Genomic DNA, 19,107 nt, shown 5'->3' on the forward strand with positions numbered 1-19,107 from the left:
TTATTAGTTCTATTCAAAGAGATACTTAGAATAGGTTGGGGGGGAGGAGGAGGAGCGTGCTCAGGAAGCTTGGTGCTGCAGAAAGTTGTTAGCAGCAGTAGTAGTGGTAGTAATTAATTGGTTTGCTTTTAAGTAATGGTAACCTTAATTAATAGTATAATAAGGCATGTGCCATGTTTTTGAATAATTTGCCTAATTTTCGGGGAGAGTTAGGCAAATTGGGTTCCATCAATACCCCCTCACCTTAAATATAAATAAATTTATGTATACAGAAATGAATACAAACATAAAATAATGCAAAAACCTGTTCATATCTTTATGGTTTAACTTGGACTTTTACATAGTTTTATTTCTCGCTGTGTCTATGTTTAGCTTATGGAAGTTGCACTGAAGAAGTGTAAATTTTATTTGCAATGTCTGTAAAATGATAAATATTTCGAGCACCTATTTAATAGTGAGTGAAATGGCGCAACCATCATTTCAAAAACCTCTCAATCAGGAACGTAGCGTTACCTTCGATGATCAAATCTCCGTAGGTGCGCGAGAAATAGCGCCGCTGAAACTGCTGGATCCAGCATTGTTTCTAATGTGCTCCGAAACTTGAGGAACATCAGTCACTAAGAAAATTTGCTCTGTGTAACAAGGGAGTGTATTAGTGTTACGAAGAGAGCTGTGGATGCGTAGTCGTTGGCGTGCGAGATCTGGATAAATTTTAAGAATTGTCGGATACTTTACAGAAAAATGTAACTAAACAAGTTTTCCCTTTTAGAGTTCGCGTTTTCGCTTGTGTGGTTAGTCCAAATTTCTAAAAAAAAATCCAACAAGACGTTTTAACAAATTTAGAAAATATGTGGCAGAAAGCAAAATATTACCTAAAATTATATTGGGTAGATCTTGACCTAGCCTCTCACCAAGACCATCATCCTCTTATGCAGCGGCGAGCAGGGATGCCAATTCACAAAAATGTAGGTGGGAGGGGGTATGGCATTTCTTGTGAAGGTACAGAAAAGGTCGGTCAATATATACCAAATCATATTATTGAGTTAGGACTAAAGTGAATACACCATTCGATGCCTTTTTTATGCTGATTACGGATATAATAAGCATTTCTATTGAAAATGAATTTCAGCACCCCCCTCCCTACTATATATGCCAATTCAGGGCTAGGTTAGGTTAGGTTGGGTTAGGTATAGCCTATATAGGGGGGGGGGGCATAAATAGATCTCTAAGATAAATACTTATTATATTCGTAATCAGCATAAAAAAAAAGGCATCGAATGGTGCTTTCACTTTATTTGAAACTCAATAATATGATTTGGTATATATTGACCAAAAGGTCTCAAAATCTGGGGGTTGATTTTCTTATTTGTTCAATGAAAATTCCAAATAGTGTGGTCCACAAATATGTCCAAAAAAGGGTTTACAGACCCGAGGGCATGTTATAATTAATGGAATCATTTGGATTCCTACTTGTAGAAGTATTGTTCAAGAGCAATTGCAACCATTGTTTTTTAATATCCTATTGAAGATAATACAGCTAAGGACCGTATGTTCAATGAATATATCCAAAAAAGTGTTTTATGACCTGAAGGTATGTTATAATTAATCGAATTATAAGGATTTCTACTAGTTAAAATATAAAATACAAATCAAATATCCGTTCCATTAGTTTTTAATGTTCTATTGACGATAATGCAGCTACTTTCAGGGCCGTAGAAGAATCGTTATTCAAAAAATAATTGGCAATAGTCTGGGAAGTGTAAAGGCTGCTCAGTGTTAAGCAATATGATAACACAGTATAATTAATCTGTAAAAAGCCATGTTAGACAGATCAGCAGCCATAATGGGCTTGGGTAACATTTTTGCGAAAGTCTGTTGCAGTAAGTGCAGTATCTGCTTTGCATTTTCCATCTAGTGACTCCAATGGAATTTTAATTAGCAAGCCTTTATAGCGACGAAAAATTGTTCCTAAAATGTATGTTTTTAGTTTTCTAAAATAATTAAGTTTAATTTAATTAAGTTTTGTTTAATTAAGCTAATTTAGTATTGATAAGCTGTGTATATCTATAAAACAAAGACCACACTGCAGTATTCAAAGTGGAGGTCGAGGAGTGACATTTTCCTTGTCTTTAGAAATTTCTCGTTTAATTACTGCTTCTGGTCTAAATGCAAAGATTTTTTGGCACAACTGCATCAAACGTACTGTTTTATATATGTATATGGAATGTCAAACTGGAGATGCTACAGATACCGGAACAGATACCCAGCTGACTGATTATTTCAAGACACCGCTATTAAGAATTGGAATGCATAGAGTAGTTTTCATTGTGTTTACGATATTTAAATTATTGTTTTTTGGGGGTTTAGGGGGGAGGGAAAGGTACCTAGGTTAGGTTAGGTTTCGCATTTAATGTATGGTATGCTTTACTCCCAACCCCCCCCCCCCTAATGTGCAAATATATAGCCCAAATTTGTTTCTAAAATACTATATTTTCATCCTATTGTTTTTTTTATGTCATTAGCATTAACCAAACTTTACTTCTTTATCAGTATATAAAAGAGTACGTTTAATGCACCAGTACCGTTTATTTTCTAACTAGAATAATTTAATTATTTAATTAAATTATTTATTTAATTTATTTAATTTATTTCTTTATTTAATTTCTATATATTAATGAAGAAAAGTTATAAACAATGTGCAATAAATATAAAGCGAAACATGAATATGATATATTAAAAACACACTTTTAAATCCTCCGTATCGTTGCTAACACGTGTCTTTAGATTTGGAATATCTCCTGTCTGAGAAATGTGTCCTCTGTGTCGCAAAGCGACAGTTCAGAGCAATTATTCGCATTCCAGGAAGATTCTTCAACTTCTTAAATTTTGTTTTTCAAGAAATTGCCGTAATTATGACATTAGTCCTTATTGCTGTTGTATCTGCTTTGTATGAACTTTTTTTTTTGCTGCTTTAACTTCGTATTGCAAATATATATATATATATATATATATATATATATATATATATATATATATATATATATATATATATATATATATATATATATATATATATATATATATATATATATATATATATATATATATATATATATATATATATATATATATATATATATATATATATATATATATATATATATATATATATATATATATATATATATATATATATATATATATATATATATAATGATGGTTATAACTTGGTATATTGTAGCTGATGATGGTGATTATTCGTTGGTGGCAAAATGACATAATGGGAGCCTACAAGTTAACTGCTACTACTACTATTACTAACAACTCACCACAACACTATGCCACCTAAGGCTACAACACATCTACGCACGCCTCTCCTCCATCCAATCTATTCAAACACTCCCTCTTTACCCTCCCAGGGTAAAAATATGAATGTTTTTACTTTAATAACTTTAATAAATCAAATAATATTGACATTTCGATTACTAAATATCAGTATTTGTATATTAAACTGACAATGCACATTCATTTGTATTTTTTCAGTAAAGTGAAAATTATGTTCTGGCCTTGGGAAGACATAGGGGTTTTGAGCCCTACGAATGTTAATTTCTGCTCGTTTTGAGTTTGACTCGGTTATTTATTGTAATTTCTGTTCGTTTTGGGTTTCATTTATTCATCGATGCTGATTTTTGGTAGGTTCACGCTTGGTAGATTATTTGATTTTATTTTTGCTCATTTTGGTTTAATGGAGTTCTTTACTTTTCTTTGAAAAACTTATCTTGTGGAATAACTTTTTTTAATTAATTTTAGTTTTGTTAAAAATTAAAATTAATTAAAATGTTTGCATAATTTTTCAATTTTGTCACTGGGTGTTAATTGTCCTCGTTTTCTTCCTTTCTTCGCGATTTTATGTTTTATTTAATTAATTTCTGTTCGTTTTATATTGTCTTTTCAGGGAAAAAGAAAATAATAGTTTAAATCTTTTCTTTTTTTTGAGACTTTATAGTTTGGCCTGCTATTTGTATGCTGGAAAAAATTTTCAGCAATTTTTAACAACTTACACCCTTTTAAGAATCTGGGCACAAATAGTAGTGTTTTATTTAGTTTCATACCTCCTCTAGTCGACCTGAAATGAAAAACTTGCTACCATTCACAAAAAATTCTGTTTACTTTCTTTGATAGGTTGGATACACTTACGCTATTTTGATTTGGTTAAATTTTAAGAGCAGAAGTAGCCCCGAAAGTTTGAACATAATACCCTCAGTCGTTCTTGGGATACTGCTGAGATGGCTTATTGGGAATTAGCATTAACACAGTGCATTTGATTTAATCTTACGGCAACATTTAATTTTTAAACATAATGGGAGGGTGGGAGGGGGATTAGTCACCCTCAAATCACTTTCGACAATTAAAAAGGGCATTAGCCCTTTCTATAAAAAAAAAAAAATTACCCACATCAATCTTTACTATAAAAATGTCAAGCCTTGCAATCACTTTTGACTATTAAAAAGGGCAAGCCATTTCAGTTTCCAATCGAATGAGCCATTTTTGAGTTTCTACGACAACGCTTTCTATAAACACCTTATATGCCCCCAGGTCATAAATTACAACCCTTGCCCTGAGGGCTGGGAGGCAAGGGCCCCCATAAGCTGAATTCCAGGGGGGGGGGGCAAACCGCGTTTAAGGAGCAAGGTTACGAATATAGAAGCGAACTATCAGACAACCAATCTACACCTCCCGAAATCTCCGTGAGCCTGGGGTTTGTGGGCGCTCCCCCCTGCCCCCCTCCTTATGGGTGCCCATGCACTGAGGGGGTTATCATCCTCAAAGACCTAATTTCCAGAACTTTAAACTACATTAAACGAAAGGGTTATCTCACAATTTTAATTGGATGTGTTTGGGGAAATGGTGGACATGAGAGGGGCGTTAGTTGCTCTCCAATCACTTTCAACTATTAAGAAGACACTGACCCTTTCAATTTCCAGTTGAATGAGCCCTTTTGAAGTTTCTACCACAACACTTTCAATAAAAATCTTATATGCCCCCCGGGAATTACTTGCAACCCTTTCCCTGCGGGTGCGGGGGGGGGGAGGTTACCTACAACCCTTGCCCTGAGGGCTGTGGGGGAGTGTCCTCCTCAAAAACCTAATTTCTGTCTGGGAATCAACTACGCTGAACAAAATGGCTATCGCAAAATTTTTATTAGATGTGTTTGGGGAAATTGTGGGCGTGGAAGGGGTTTTAGCTGCCTTCCAATCACTTTCGACTATTAAAAAGGGCACTAGCCATTCCAATTTCCAACTGAAATAACCCTTTTCCAAGTTTCTACGACAGCTCCTTCGATACGAAGTGCCCTGGTCTAAGGAAACAAAAATAATAAATAATACATTATACCAACATCGTTCTTTACTTAGGCAGCGCAATTGCACTGCCTTCGATACTACCAAGGTAAGTGAAGCTGTCCACTTTATCGGTCGATTCGTCACCTTTTCATCTTCACTTTTTCGTCGCCTTAGCGAACTAGTCTTCGTAACATTAATTTTCAAACCTGTTCTAGCACCCTGAACTCGCAAAACATTTAAAAGTTCTGTCATTTTGCTCACACTTTCATCTCGGATGATTAAGTCATCACCATAATCTAAGTCCAGGAAAGTTTTACTTTTCCATTTGATTCTATGTTTTCCAGTTTCCTTTCCTGTGCTCCTTAAGACAACCTTGCTTAACTCCTGATTTAAGGCGAAACCAGCTACTAACCTCATTTCCTACCATACTCGCAGCAGGGCTACTCTCATATATAGTGCTATTCCACTTTAATGTTTTGGTCTGGTATCATAGGCAGCGCAATAACGTTGCCTAAGTAAAGAGCGACGTGGGCCGAATGTATTATTTATTTATTTATTTTATTTTATTTTGTTTAGACCAGGGAACTTTGTATCGAAGGAGTTGTCGTAGAATTCTCGAAAACGGCTCATTCGCTTGGAAATTGAAAGGACTAGTGCTCTCTCTAATAGTCAAAAGTGATTGGAGGGCAACTAACCTCCCTCTTACACTTACCATTTCCCCAAACACATTCAATCAAAATTTCGAGATAGCCATTTTGTTCAAAATAGTTGTAAGGTCCGGAAATTATGTTTATGAGGATGACAATCCCCCACAGCCCTCAGGGCAAGGGTTATAAGTTAATGTCCTGGGGGCATATAAAGTTTGTATAGAAAGAGTGGTCGTAGAAACTTCGGAATGGGCTCATTGGATTGAAAATCAGATGTTTTATTGCTCTTTTTAAGATTCAGAGTGATCAGAAGGTTGATACCCCTACCACACTTCGTATTTTCCCGAAATGTATCTGATAGAAATTTTGAGATGGCCATTTGTTGTCCTAGAAACTTCGAAAACAGTTCATTCGATTGGAAATTGAAGGGCTAGCGCTCTTTTTAATAGCCGAAAGTGATTGGAGGGAAACTAACCCTCCTCCCACACCCACCATTTCCTCAAACACATTCAATCAAAATTTTGAAATAGCCATTTTGTTCAACTTAGTTGAAAGGGCCAGAAATTATGTCTTTGAGGATGACACCCCCCCCCCACCTACAGCTCTCACAGCAAGGGTTGTAATTTATTCCCTGGGGGCATATAAGGTATATATAGAAAGGGTGATCGTATACATTTCGGAGGGGGATCATTGGATTGGTAACCAAAGTTCCAGTGCCCTTTTTAAGATCCAGAGTAATCGGAGGGTGGATATCCCCCCACACCTCATATTTTCCCGAAATGCATCTGATAGAAATTTTGAGATGGCCATTTGTTGTCTTAGAAACTTCGAAAAGAGCTCATTCAATTGGAAAGTGAAAGGGCTAGCGCCCTTTTTAATAGTTGAAAGTGATTTGAGGGCAGCTAACCCCCATCCCACGGCCACCATTTCCCAACACCCATCCAATCCAAATTTTTATACAGTCATTTTATTAAACGTTATTGAAAGTTCCGGAAATTATGTCTTTGAGGATGGCAACCCCCACAGCCCTCAGGGCAAGAGTTGTGCGGATGTCCTGGGGGAATATAAGGTATATATAGAAAGGGTGATCGTATAAACTTAGGAGAGGGCTCATTGGATTCGTAATCAAAAGTTCTAGTGCCATTTTTAAGACCCAGAGTAATTGGAGGGTGGATACCTCGTATTTTACCAAAATGCATCTGATAGAAATTTTGAGATAGCCAGTTATTGTTGTAGAAACTTCGAAAACATCTTATTCGGTTGGAAATTGAAAGGGCCAGTGCCCTTTTTAATAGTCGAAATTGATTGGAGTGATTGAAAGTGAAATTCAATCAAAATTTTGAGATAGCCATTTTGTTCAACGTAATTGAAAGGACCGGAAATTATTTCTTCGACGATGACACCCCCCCTCCCTTACAGCCCCCAGGGAATGCTAAGTTATACCCTGTGGACATAAAAGGTATATATATATATATATATATATATATATATATATATATATATATATATATATATATATATATATATATATATATATATATATATATATATATATATATATATATATATATATATATATAGGAATGGTGATCGTATTTACTTTGGAGGGGGCTCGTTGGATTGGTAATCAGAAGTTCTAGTGCCCTTTTTAAGATTCAGAGTGATCGGAGGCTGGATAACTCCCAGCCGTCCAAACCTCGTATTTCATAAACGAAAAATTATCAAAATCTTGACGAAGTAATGTCAGTATATGTCAATTTAACTGACACTCAACGGTCATTTGTTTTTTTGTTTTTTTTTTTTTTTTTTTTTTTTCAGTAAACCGCAAATTGTGTTCTGGTCTTGAGAAGACAAAGGGGTTATCAGCCCTACTCATGTTAATTTTTGCTCGTTTGGAGCTTGACGGCTATTTACTGTAATTTCTGTTCGGTTTGAGTTTCATTTATTTTTTTAATAGTGATTTCTGGTAGTTTTACGCTTGGAAGATTAGTTGACTTTTTTTTGCTCATTCTTGGCTTAATGGGGCTTTTTAATTTTCTTTGAAAAACTTGTCTTGTGGAAAAAGTTTTTTAAATCAATACCATACAAGAATAATACCTTCGCTTAAGCTCTTCTAGCAGCTGAATCAAACGCTTGCTCATAATATATGAAACTGAAGACTAAAGGAGTTTGATGACTCAGGCACAGCTCAGTTATTAATCTAAGAGTAAAAATTTGGTTGACACGTCCTCTATTCCTCCTAAAGTCGCATTGTTCTTCTCTTAAAGTTTCTCTACAGCACCTCAAGTTAAGCTTACTTTTAAGCCAGGTTTAACCTTGCATTAAGATAACTACTCAAGCAGTTTGTTATTATGAAGGGTAAGTAAGAAGTAACCCAATTCCATATTAACAGACACTCTAAAGAATGAAGTTTCTAAATTAAAAGACATTTCCGAAGAATTATATTTTTATGCTGATTCTAAATATATGCGTTTCATCAAGTTTAGTCTTACCTACCAAAAGTAAAGCGCCTGAGAAAGTTATTTGCCTGAGAAAATTTACCTTATTTTCGAAAAAAGAGGAAAACAACCCCTAAAAGTCATAGAACTTAAATGAAAATCACACCATCAGATTCAGCCTATCAGAGAACCCTACTATAGAAGTTTCAAGCTCCTATCTGCAAAAACGTAGAATTTTGTATTTTTTGCCAGAAGAAAGATTACGGATGCGTGTTTATTTATTTTTTTTGCCCCCAGGGGTGATTGTATCGATCCAGTAGTCCTAGAATATCGTGAGAGGGCTCATTCGAACGGAAATTAAAAGTTTTAGTGCCCTTTTTAAGTGACCAAATAAAATGGAGAGCTTCTTGGCCCCCTCCCACGCTAATTTTTTCCCCGGAGTCACCAAATCAAAATTTTGAGATAGCCATTTTGTTCAACATAGTCGAAAATCTAATTAATATGTCTTTAAGGATGACTTAATCCCCCACAGTTCCCGGGGGAAGGGCTGCAAGTTATAAAGTTTGCCCATTGTTTACATATAGCATTGGTTATAGTATTGTATTGTAGTATGGTTATAGTATATAGTATTGGGAAGTATACAGGCATTTCCAGGAGGAATTTTTTCTGGTGGGGGATTGGGGTCGGAGTAGGGGTTACGGGGGAGGATCTTTCCATGGAGAATGTTTCCTTGGGGGAAGGGACACTTCTACACACTTCTATGAAGTGGGCGCCGGATTTCCCAGCATTATTTAAAAAACGATCAGAAATTGAATAAATAAAAAAGTTTTTTCAACTGAAAGTAAGAAGCTACATTAAACTTAAAATGAACAGAAATTATTACGCATATGAGGAGGTTCTCCCCCTTGTCAGTACCTCGCTCTTTAGACTAAAGTTTTTTGGTACTTTCAAAAGAGCTATCTATTCTAATTAACCGGCCTTTGTTATTCGGCGGGTTTGTGATTCGAACAAAATTCGAACTTTAGCGTAAAGAGCGAGGTATTGACTAGGGGGCGAATTCCCTAATATACGTAATAAAAACATACGGATATAGAAATACGTTACGTAAGTTAATTCGTAAGTTACGTCAGAACAATATTTCGAGAAAGCCATTTAGCCAAAAAAGGAAAATTAATATACAAATTTCGTTTTAATTTTTCATGCACGGTGAGCCAAAAATCAAAGCTGCATTAATTCAAAAACGCTCAGAAATTAAATAAAAAAAACTAAGTTTTTTTAACTGAAAGTAAGGAGCGACATTAAAACTTAAAACGAACAGAAATTATTCCGTATATGAAAGAGCCTGTCCCCTCCTCAACGCCTCGCTGTTTACGGTAAAGTTTGACTTTCTCACAACTTTATTTTTCAAACAATAAAGAACTTTAGCGTAAAGAGCGAGGCGTTGAGGAGGCGACAGCCCCTTTAATATAAGGAATAAGGTTTTCATTGTTTAAAAAAAATAAGATGTTTTCCCACTCTTTAAAAAATAAGGTAAATTTTCTCAGGCTCGTAGCCTTTGATGAGTAATACTAAACTTAATAAAATTTATATATTTAGAATCAGCATTATAAGCCCATTCTTTTGATACATTTATTGACATCAAAATTCCGCTTTTAAAAGTTTTGATTACTATTGAGCCGTATCACTTGTTTTTTTTATTGTTTTTTTTATTACGTATATGTTATTATGTATATGAGGGGGTTCTCCCCTTAGTCAATACCACGCTCTTTACGTTAAAAGTAAAAAAAAATTTAATTCACAAACCTCTTTTGAAAGCACTAAAAAAAAACTGTAGCGTAAAGAGCGAGGTTTTGAATTGGGGGAGAACCCCTCATATACTTAATAATTTCTGTTCGTTTTAAGTTCTAATGTTGCTTCTTACTTTCAGTTGAAAAAAATTGTGTTTTTTTAATTTAATTTCTGATCGTTTTTTAAATAATGCTTGGAAATCCGGCGCCCCCTTCATAGAAATATCCCTTACCCCAAAGAAACATCCTCCACGGAAAGATTCTCCCGAGTAACCCCCTCCTCCAGCCCCCCCCCCACCATAAAAAAATTATTGCTGAAAATGTCTGCATACTTCCCAGTAACCAATACAAAATGTAAGCAATGGGAAAAGTTTTTATCTTGAAACCCTGCCCCTGGGAATTGCTGGGAATTTGGGCATCCTGGAAAACATATTTATTAGATTGTCAACTATGATTAAAAAAATTAACGTCTCAAAGCTTTAATTTGGTGACTTTGAGAAAAAATAAGCGTGAGAGGACGCCTTGTTGCGATCGTTTTTTAAACAAAAAAACTTTAGCGTAAAGAGCGAGGTGTTGAGGAGGGGACAGCCCCTTTCATATACGGAATAATTTCTGTTCGTTTTATAAAAACAGCAATCATGAAAAATATATACGCCATCATGTGTATTTGGATACTACATGTTACTACATGGGTATGGCACAACTATAAAACTATTAGTTTTAATGTGGACACGGACTTTGCCAAATTATGGTGGTAAGTGCCTTTTGACATAGCGGGCAAGGAAACTGAAGAATATTTGCTAAATCAAGGAATTACAATTATGCAAAACACAAAAAGCGAAAAGTTCCTAATGTTTTAAAGAGGAAACAAATGAACAAATATTCGTATATTTTTATTACGTATATTAAGGGGTTCACCCCCTAGTCAATACCTTGCTCTTTAAGCTAAAGTACGAATTTTGTTCCAATTCTTTAAAAATGACCCCTTCATCACAAAAGCCGAATAATTAAAACAAAATTTGTAGATTAATTTTACTTTTATTTGGTTAAATGGCTTTCTCGAAACTTGTTTAATTTTATTTACGAACGTTTTTATTAGTAATAAATATACGTAACTTACGAATTAACTTACGTAACGAACTTCTATATTAATATATTTTTAATAAGTATATTAGGGGGCTCGCCCCCTATTCAATACCTTGCTCTTTAAGCTAAAGTTCGAATTTTGTTCCAATTCTTTAAAAATGACCCTTAATCACAAAGGCCGTTACTTAGAATAAATAGCTCTTATGAAAGTACTAAAAAATCTTTGGCTTAAAGAGCGAGGTATTGACTAGGAGGTTAACCCAATCATACACGTAATATTTTCTGTTCGTTTTAAGTTTTGATGTTACTCCTTATTTTCAGTTGGAAAACTTGTTTTTTTTATAATTAATTTCTGATCTTTTTTTAAATAATGCTGAGAAATCCGGCGCCCTCTTCATAACAATGTCCCTTCCCCCAGGAAAACTTCCTTCATGAAAAGATCCTCCCATATAACCCCCGACCCACACCCCCCCCCCACTACCAGAAAAAATTCCCCCTGAAAACTTCTGTATACTTCCCAATAGCCAATACTATATGTTAACATTGGGTAAAGTTCATAACTTTCAGCCCTCCCCCTGGGGGCTTCGAGAGATTAAGTCATCCTAAAAGAGATAGTTATAATATTTTCGACCATGCTGAACAAAATGGCTATATCAAAATTTTTATCGGGTGACATTGGGAAAAAAATGAGCGTGGGAGGCGGCCTAGTTGCCCTCTATTTTTTGGTTACTTAAAAAGGGCATTAGAACTTTTAATTTCCGTTCCAATGAGCCCTCCTACGATATTCTAGGACCACTGGGTCAATACGATCACCCCTAGAAAAAAAATAAAATAAAATAAACACGCATCCGTGATCTTTCTTCTGGCAAAAAATTAAAAAGTCCACATTTTTGTAGATAGGTGCTTGAAACCTTTACGGTAGGGTTCTCTGATACGCTGAATATGATGGTGTGATTTTCATTAAGGTTCTATAATTTTTAGGGGGTCATTCCTCCATTTTTCGAAAATCAGTCAAATTTTCTCAGGCGCGTAACTTTTGATAGGGAATATTAAACTTGATGAAACTTATATATTTGAAATCAGAATTAAAATTTGATTCTTTTGATGTATCTATTGGTATCAAAATTCCGTTTTTTAGAGTTTCGGTTACCATTGAGCCGGGTCGCTCCTTACTTACAGTTCGTTACCACGAACTGTTGGATTTTCCAAGTTTTAGTACAAAGAGCGAAGAGGATTCTTTATTCTTCGAGCTGTTCTTAATATTTTGCTTTCCAACATTAAGAATCGATATGAGCGATTAAAATCATATACTAATGTGCGTGGGTGTGTTTTTGTTTTTGTTGTGCTTTCCAGTCAATTCTTGGGTGTAAATACTGTAAGGCTCTAAAGCAGTGGCTCCCAACCGATTTTGGGCCAAACCCCACCTAGGCATTTTAAAATCCTGATGCCCCCTCGTAGCCCCTCGTGATAATTAAATATGTTATTTAAGCTTTTACGTGTATTCACCTGAAGGAAGCTGAATAGGCCATTAACTTGTTGTCTTTTTCTGGGTCATTCTCTAGGCATATTTTACGCTAATGAAAAATATTGTCTGAATACAACGCCTTTTTTACAATGTATAACGTCATTGCAATGCTTTTATGTATTTTTTTTTCCTCTTTAAATGCATTTGAATGTGCCGTCATTCACATGGGAAATGTTTTCCAAAATTAAGGCTCTAAAATGCAGTCAGCCAAAGAGTGCACGTCCTGCCGATGAACTACCGAAAAATTGCTATACACCACCAGTGGGACCTGCGCCCCACGTTGGGAACCACTACTCTAAAGGTAGGGGGTCGAATTTCGCCATGTTCAATTCTTCTAGAGACCACTAGGCTTTTATAAATATCAAATGTTTGGTCTCTTCTTGAGTGCTTCCATGACATGCTTACTTCGAAAACAATGAATCCGTTCAGATTAATTCGTCAGTTGGTTAGATCTTTCTTTTATCACGATAGGCAAAGCCGTACACACGGGGGGGGGGGCACGTAAAAACGTAACAAAATTGTATATAAACAATTTTTTTTTCCGTTTTTTTAGTTTTTTTGTTTACCCCCCTCCACCCCTAAAAAAATCTTTGAGTACCCCCCCCCCCTCGAAAAAAAATTATGGCTACGGCCTTGACGATGGGCCTCGCATTATTTGGTCACGGAGAAAAAAAAGCTCAATGATCACTAAAAAAGGCAAAAATATTAAAAATCTTCAGGTTTTTTTTTGGTGGGGGGCAAGAGACGTTTCTGCTGCAGACAATCTAAGTTAATGGTATGGTATAATAAAAATGGTGTCCTGAGCTTAGAAGATGTATGTCAAAGTGTGTTACTAATATTCCTGCAGAGGGCCATCCTCAATTGGCAGCACTTGGAGGCAGGAGGGTCATCTCAGCTCTAGTAATTCAAAAAGTGGTATGTTACAGCATAACAAAAACTGAAAAATACCTTCTGAGCTTTTGATATTAAAGTTTTTGGTATAGTAAGGTTTTTGTATGATCCTATAGATAAGACAGACAAATTTCAAAATAAAAAGCTCGCAAATACAAATATTTATGCATTCGAGAAGAGATACACCGCATTTGCGGTGTATCTGATATACGCATTTGCGGCGTATGAGATACACCGCATTTGCGGTATGCGGTGTACCGCATTTGCGGTGTACACTTACTCAATTGAAAATTGGAGTCCCTTCCTATATTCTGGGTCATAACAACGTACCTGTATTTTTGCTTTTTATCTTTTATATTCATAAGCAAATAAGAATAAATTAAAATGTTACATACTATAGCATCTTTTGAAGGTATATTGTTTAGTTGCAGGTCATGTGCCGATATTTGTCATAGAATGGCAGCGAAAGACATTTTAATTATTCTATTGTGTCTTCTTTTTATCAAGCAGTCAGTAGACGCATTTGATGCAGGTGAGTTGACCTTTCAATACTATATTTATCTATTTATATATATATATATATATATATATATATATATATATATATATATATATATATATATATATATATATATATATATATATATATATATATATATTTATATATATATATATATATATATATATATATATATATATTTAGTTTGGTTCTGTTTCATTTAATACTATATTGCGCTACTCGTAGGCAGAGTCAGAACTATGTAGGCTTGAAAGAAATAGTGGAAGGAGTTGAACTTGCCTTGCAGAGCCCTTCAAATTTCAATATCATTTCACAAATAATTTTTTTTAATTTTGTTTTATTTACGAAGTTGTTTCTTCCGAAAAATTTGTTTCTCCCCGGGACGATTTCTATCCCAAAGATGTCGCAAGAAAAAGTGTTTTGATAGATTTATAATTCCCTAGTCACTACTTCTTTTTTTTTGTGAAAGTGACTTTTTCTATAACAGTATTGAAGCTCTGTGGAAAGTTTCCACTCGACATATGTTTCATGGCTAAGCTAATCAGAATGTAATTGGCCGACAAGAGAACATCACATAAATAGGGCTATTTCTAGTGTTACTTTGCTTTTTCCATGGAGTTCTAGAAAGACGAATTATCTGGTTATCTGTGTTTCTGTTTATTTTTATTTTTGACTCATCAGTATCAACAGCTCCTTTTTGGATGCATCACGACCATTCGAATAAGGTGTGTGGATGTTCATGGAATTTAGATCGTGGAATTCGTTCTGATAGGTCAATTATTCCTTTTGTTGATTCCTTTTTGTTGAGGCTGCTGCTGACAGATCGTGTTGGAGTACGTCAGTCATCCCATCGTCCACAGGTGCCGGGCAGGATGGATCATCAGTTTGTTGAACCTAAGTTGCAAAAAACTGCGATGATTATAGAACTTCTTAAAGACTCTGCTTGTCTTTTTTCCGCTCAACGAGCAGATCAGACGTTCTTATGAAAAAGACCAAAATAAGCTTGAAACGTGGTTCAAAAGCTAAATGCAATGCAAAAGCTAAATGTAAAGGAAAGAGCAAATAAGTTATTCTATTGACAACCACAAGTTGTAAAATCTAAAAAATAGGTCACATTAGTTCGCTTCCAAAATATATTTAATGCCCAGAGATAATAGTTTGGGAAAAGACTCTGGGATATGTTGACTGGTGAAAATTTCACACAACCCAGGCTTGTACATCACTTCACGGCTTTTACCTTAGAAAGCATACGCGACGCAAAACTTTGTAAAGCATTCGTATTCACAAACCTTATTTAAATCACATAGGGACTGGAAATCTAGTATAGTACCTCAGAAATATGAAAACAAACAGGAATATCAGTTAGCTTTCGAAGCAGAGAGTGAAGAATACTATAACAGAGAAAAGGATATCTTCAGAGGATAACTAAAAGAAATTCTGGATTAAATAGTTCTTATCTAAGACTCACGCGTCAAGGCAGCTACTGAGCTGATAAGAGATATTGGCTTTCTGTTTAAACAGCATCTGTGGGATCAGTCTAAAGCAGAACTATGAACAAACTCTGCTGATCTACAATTGGAGTAAAACACAGACTTTCTAAAAACAGAATTGTCCTCCAAGAAAGAACATTTCAAGTTTCGAGTTCCAAAATTGGCAAAAGGCCTTAGAATGTTGACATTGTTAATCTGCATTGCAACAACCTGAGTATTAAAATCGCTTCTTGTATTATCCTCACCCTCCCTGTCACCGTTGTGATTTGGGAAAGACATTTTTATAAGGAAAACTGCTTTATATCACGTCATCCATGGAACAAAAAAGTTTAATTCACTTCCCCTGCTGTCAATTAAACACCTCATTGCCAAGATAATCCTTTTCATTCAGCTCTGGACGAGTCTCGAACAAATCTAGATTTTAATAAAGACTAGATAAGTAAAGTACACACTTAATTATAAATCACATTTATTTATGAAATAGAACTCCGAAAGAACTGACCGATAAAATACTGTTTTTGTTATTTTAACAATTAACCCCAACGTTTTCATCAGCAAACTCTTCATTTTTCTTAGAAAACACCAAATTAAATTCACTTCAAATGAGTATCCAACAGAAAGGGTTTTTTAAATTGTCTTTTTTTAGCAGAAAAATTAAGCATACTTCTATTCACGCAAGAATGTGCTTTTCTTTATAGATTGTAATGTACTTAGGTGGAGCCATTCATCAATTCATCCATTACCACTAACAAAAACAAACTTAAATAAATTTTTCCCTTCGAAAAGTTCATTCTTCGTAAAAACGGAAGCTATTTTGTTGCTGATGACTAACCTGATCATATTCTGCCAACCTCTATGCCGTCCATAATAGAAACTGGGGCACCCTCGTCCAAGGTCATAAATGCTGATGCAGGAGGAAGAAGGAGGAAGAAGGCCCCTCAAATCGAACAAGACCCACCGGTGTATCCACACGTCCCGCGGGTCAAAAATCTTCTCCCAGTAATGGGTTAAATTGCATGGTGACGTAGAACACTATTGCGGGAGGATCCTCTATAGGAGGACAACTGCGGCAGGGCATAAGATCCAGATATATAGACAATGACCTCTGCTAAGGACTTTCTCGACCCTTTCGGGGTATCTGCAAGACTGGGGACCTTGTGGTCAACTCTATTCCCACTTGAGGGGAGGAAATTATAGCCTAGTAAACAACACAGCGTTCGCATGGGATTCTGATTAATGGACAATTCTTCTGGGCTTGTTCTGTTTTGGTGGGCGTTTTCGGGCTGAAAAACCTCTTCCTAGCTAATTTATCTACTATGGACTTCCTCCCCGCAGTAGCATAATATTTGTAGGCATGAATATATAATGAGTCGAATGTAATAGGCTTGAGACTGTATGTGCCGGATTTCAACTCTTGTTGATAGAAGAGCATTGCAAAGTGCTGAAAACCATGTTGTGACCACGATGGGCCTAGGATTGCACAAAGCCTCCATTCAAACTGAAGGTCCCAGGGACTTGTTGCTGTCCGGTTCTACGCCGGCTTAAATGCTTCGGTGTAGACTTGAGAAGATATGTTATCCCCGTTCTGCACTGGTATCCGGGATCATTGCTTTTCCTGAGGCCAAAATGATTTCAATGATTTAAAGAACATGAAAATTGGAACTTGAAATATTACGACGTTAAAAAATGATCATGTCTACATTTTGACTAACGAATCCAGACGACTTGAACTGGACTTATTAGGTGTTCCAGAAACTCATATCCCCGGGGTAGGAAGCGTGACATTAGGTGATATAGAATTTGTTTACTCAGGCAGGAAGGATGGGGTACATAGACAGGGAGTAGGAATCATGATGAATAAGGAAGCTGTTAAGTCTTTTTTAGGCTGGGAAGGTATTTAAAATAGAATATTAATTGCTCATTTTATGACTAAAAAGTTTAGGGTATCAGTTATAGTAGTCTATGCCCCTGTAGAACCTGCTGACGAAGATACTAGTGGCTGAGATGAATTTTACTTACAGTTACAGGAGCAAATAGACAGGTTCTCAGGTAGAAATGTGGTGTTGTTATTAGGAGATTTTAACGCCCATGTCGGTAAAAATAGGGACATAGGGTATCCTAGCATAGGTAAATTTGGTGTAGGAAAAGAAAGCAGCAATGGCTACAGATTGTTGCAATTTTGTAGGCATAACAATCTAGTTACAACCAATACACGGTGTTTGGACATAAAATGGCCCATAAGTTAACATGGTATTTACGTGATGGTAAGACAGTAAACCTTATTGATTATGCTATAGCAAACCGAAGACTGGCAGGATCAATACAAGATACTAGGGTATATAGTTATTGATGCTAAAAGTAAAGATCACCATCTAGTAGTGTCTAGGGTTAATTTAAAGCTGAAATTTGGGAGGGGTAACTGCCTCTTTGGAAACTGTGATATTGGTAGACTCCAGGATGAGAAATTGAGAGAAAATTTCCAGGAACAGTTGAATACTAAACTTTAGAGTTTAAAATTTGACAATATGGAAGATGGTTGGAATCATTTTAGAGAAACAATGTGTGAAGCTGCTGATGGTGTCTTAGGACAGAAAGTTAGGAATATAGCTAGGAATATTAGCGAAAAATCTTTATGTTTAATAGAGAGGGTAAAGGACTTGTACAAGAATTATTTGAGTGATACATCATATGAGAACAAAAGGAATGTAAAGCAAGTGGAGAAAGCATTAAAATTGAACTAAGGAGGTGTGAAGTGCAGGCAATTGGTAAAATTGCTGACTGGAAGATGCAGCTAGACGGCATAATAGTAAAATATTGTACCTGTATGTTAATAAATTCAGAGGGAGTAGTCAATCCGGACTTGTGCCAGTTAAAGATAGGAACGGGGCACAATTAGTGACCTGGAAAGAGTTGAAGAGAGATGGGCAGAACATTTTGAGAATGTGCTAAAACGATATAGAGTTTCAGGAAAAGATATAGAGGAAAATGAAAAAGTTTACGATACCTTGGATCTGAAGGAAGAAATGTTTTGTGAGGAAGAATTAGCAACAGTACTTAAAGGATTAAAAATAATAAGGCTCTAGATGCTGATAGTGTGGTAAATGAGTTTCTTAAATATGATGGCTCTGAGGTTAGAAATAAGTTTCTGAAGATTATGAATATGATTTTTGATAAAGGAGAAGCACCTAACGATTTTAGGATAACCTTACTTAACCTATTGTATAAGAAAAATGATAAGAGTGAGTGTGGTAATTATCGAAGCATTAGTCTGGTCTCCGTAGGTTGCAAGTTACTTAATAATATGATACTTTTTAGAGTCAGAGGTGCTGTAGACAAAGTTTTAAGAGAAGAACAGTGCGGCTTTAGAAAAGGTAGAGGATG

General features: G+C 35.6%; 1 protein-coding gene across 2 annotated transcripts in view; it reads left to right on the forward strand.

The window, feature by feature from the left end:
• Window positions 1-604: 604 nt before the first annotated feature.
• The window catches only part of LOC148941510 (discoidin domain-containing receptor 2-like), a 215,233-nt gene continuing 196,730 nt past the window's right edge, over window positions 605-19,107 (forward strand). For both annotated transcript variants that reach the window (XM_089104526.1, XM_089104528.1), the window contains exons 1-2: window positions 605-743; window positions 14,142-14,248. In XM_089104526.1, the coding sequence (XP_088960652.1) occupies window positions 14,173-14,248 (76 nt within the window). In that variant the 5' untranslated portion in view covers window positions 605-743; window positions 14,142-14,172. The remainder of the gene's footprint in view (window positions 744-14,141; window positions 14,249-19,107) is intronic.

This window comes from Artemia sp. Qi Xiang Cuo, chromosome 18 (assembly GCF_049724085.1).
Source record: "Artemia sp. Qi Xiang Cuo chromosome 18, ASM4972408v1, whole genome shotgun sequence".
Lineage (NCBI taxonomy): Eukaryota > Metazoa > Arthropoda > Branchiopoda > Anostraca > Artemiidae > Artemia > Artemia sp. Qi Xiang Cuo.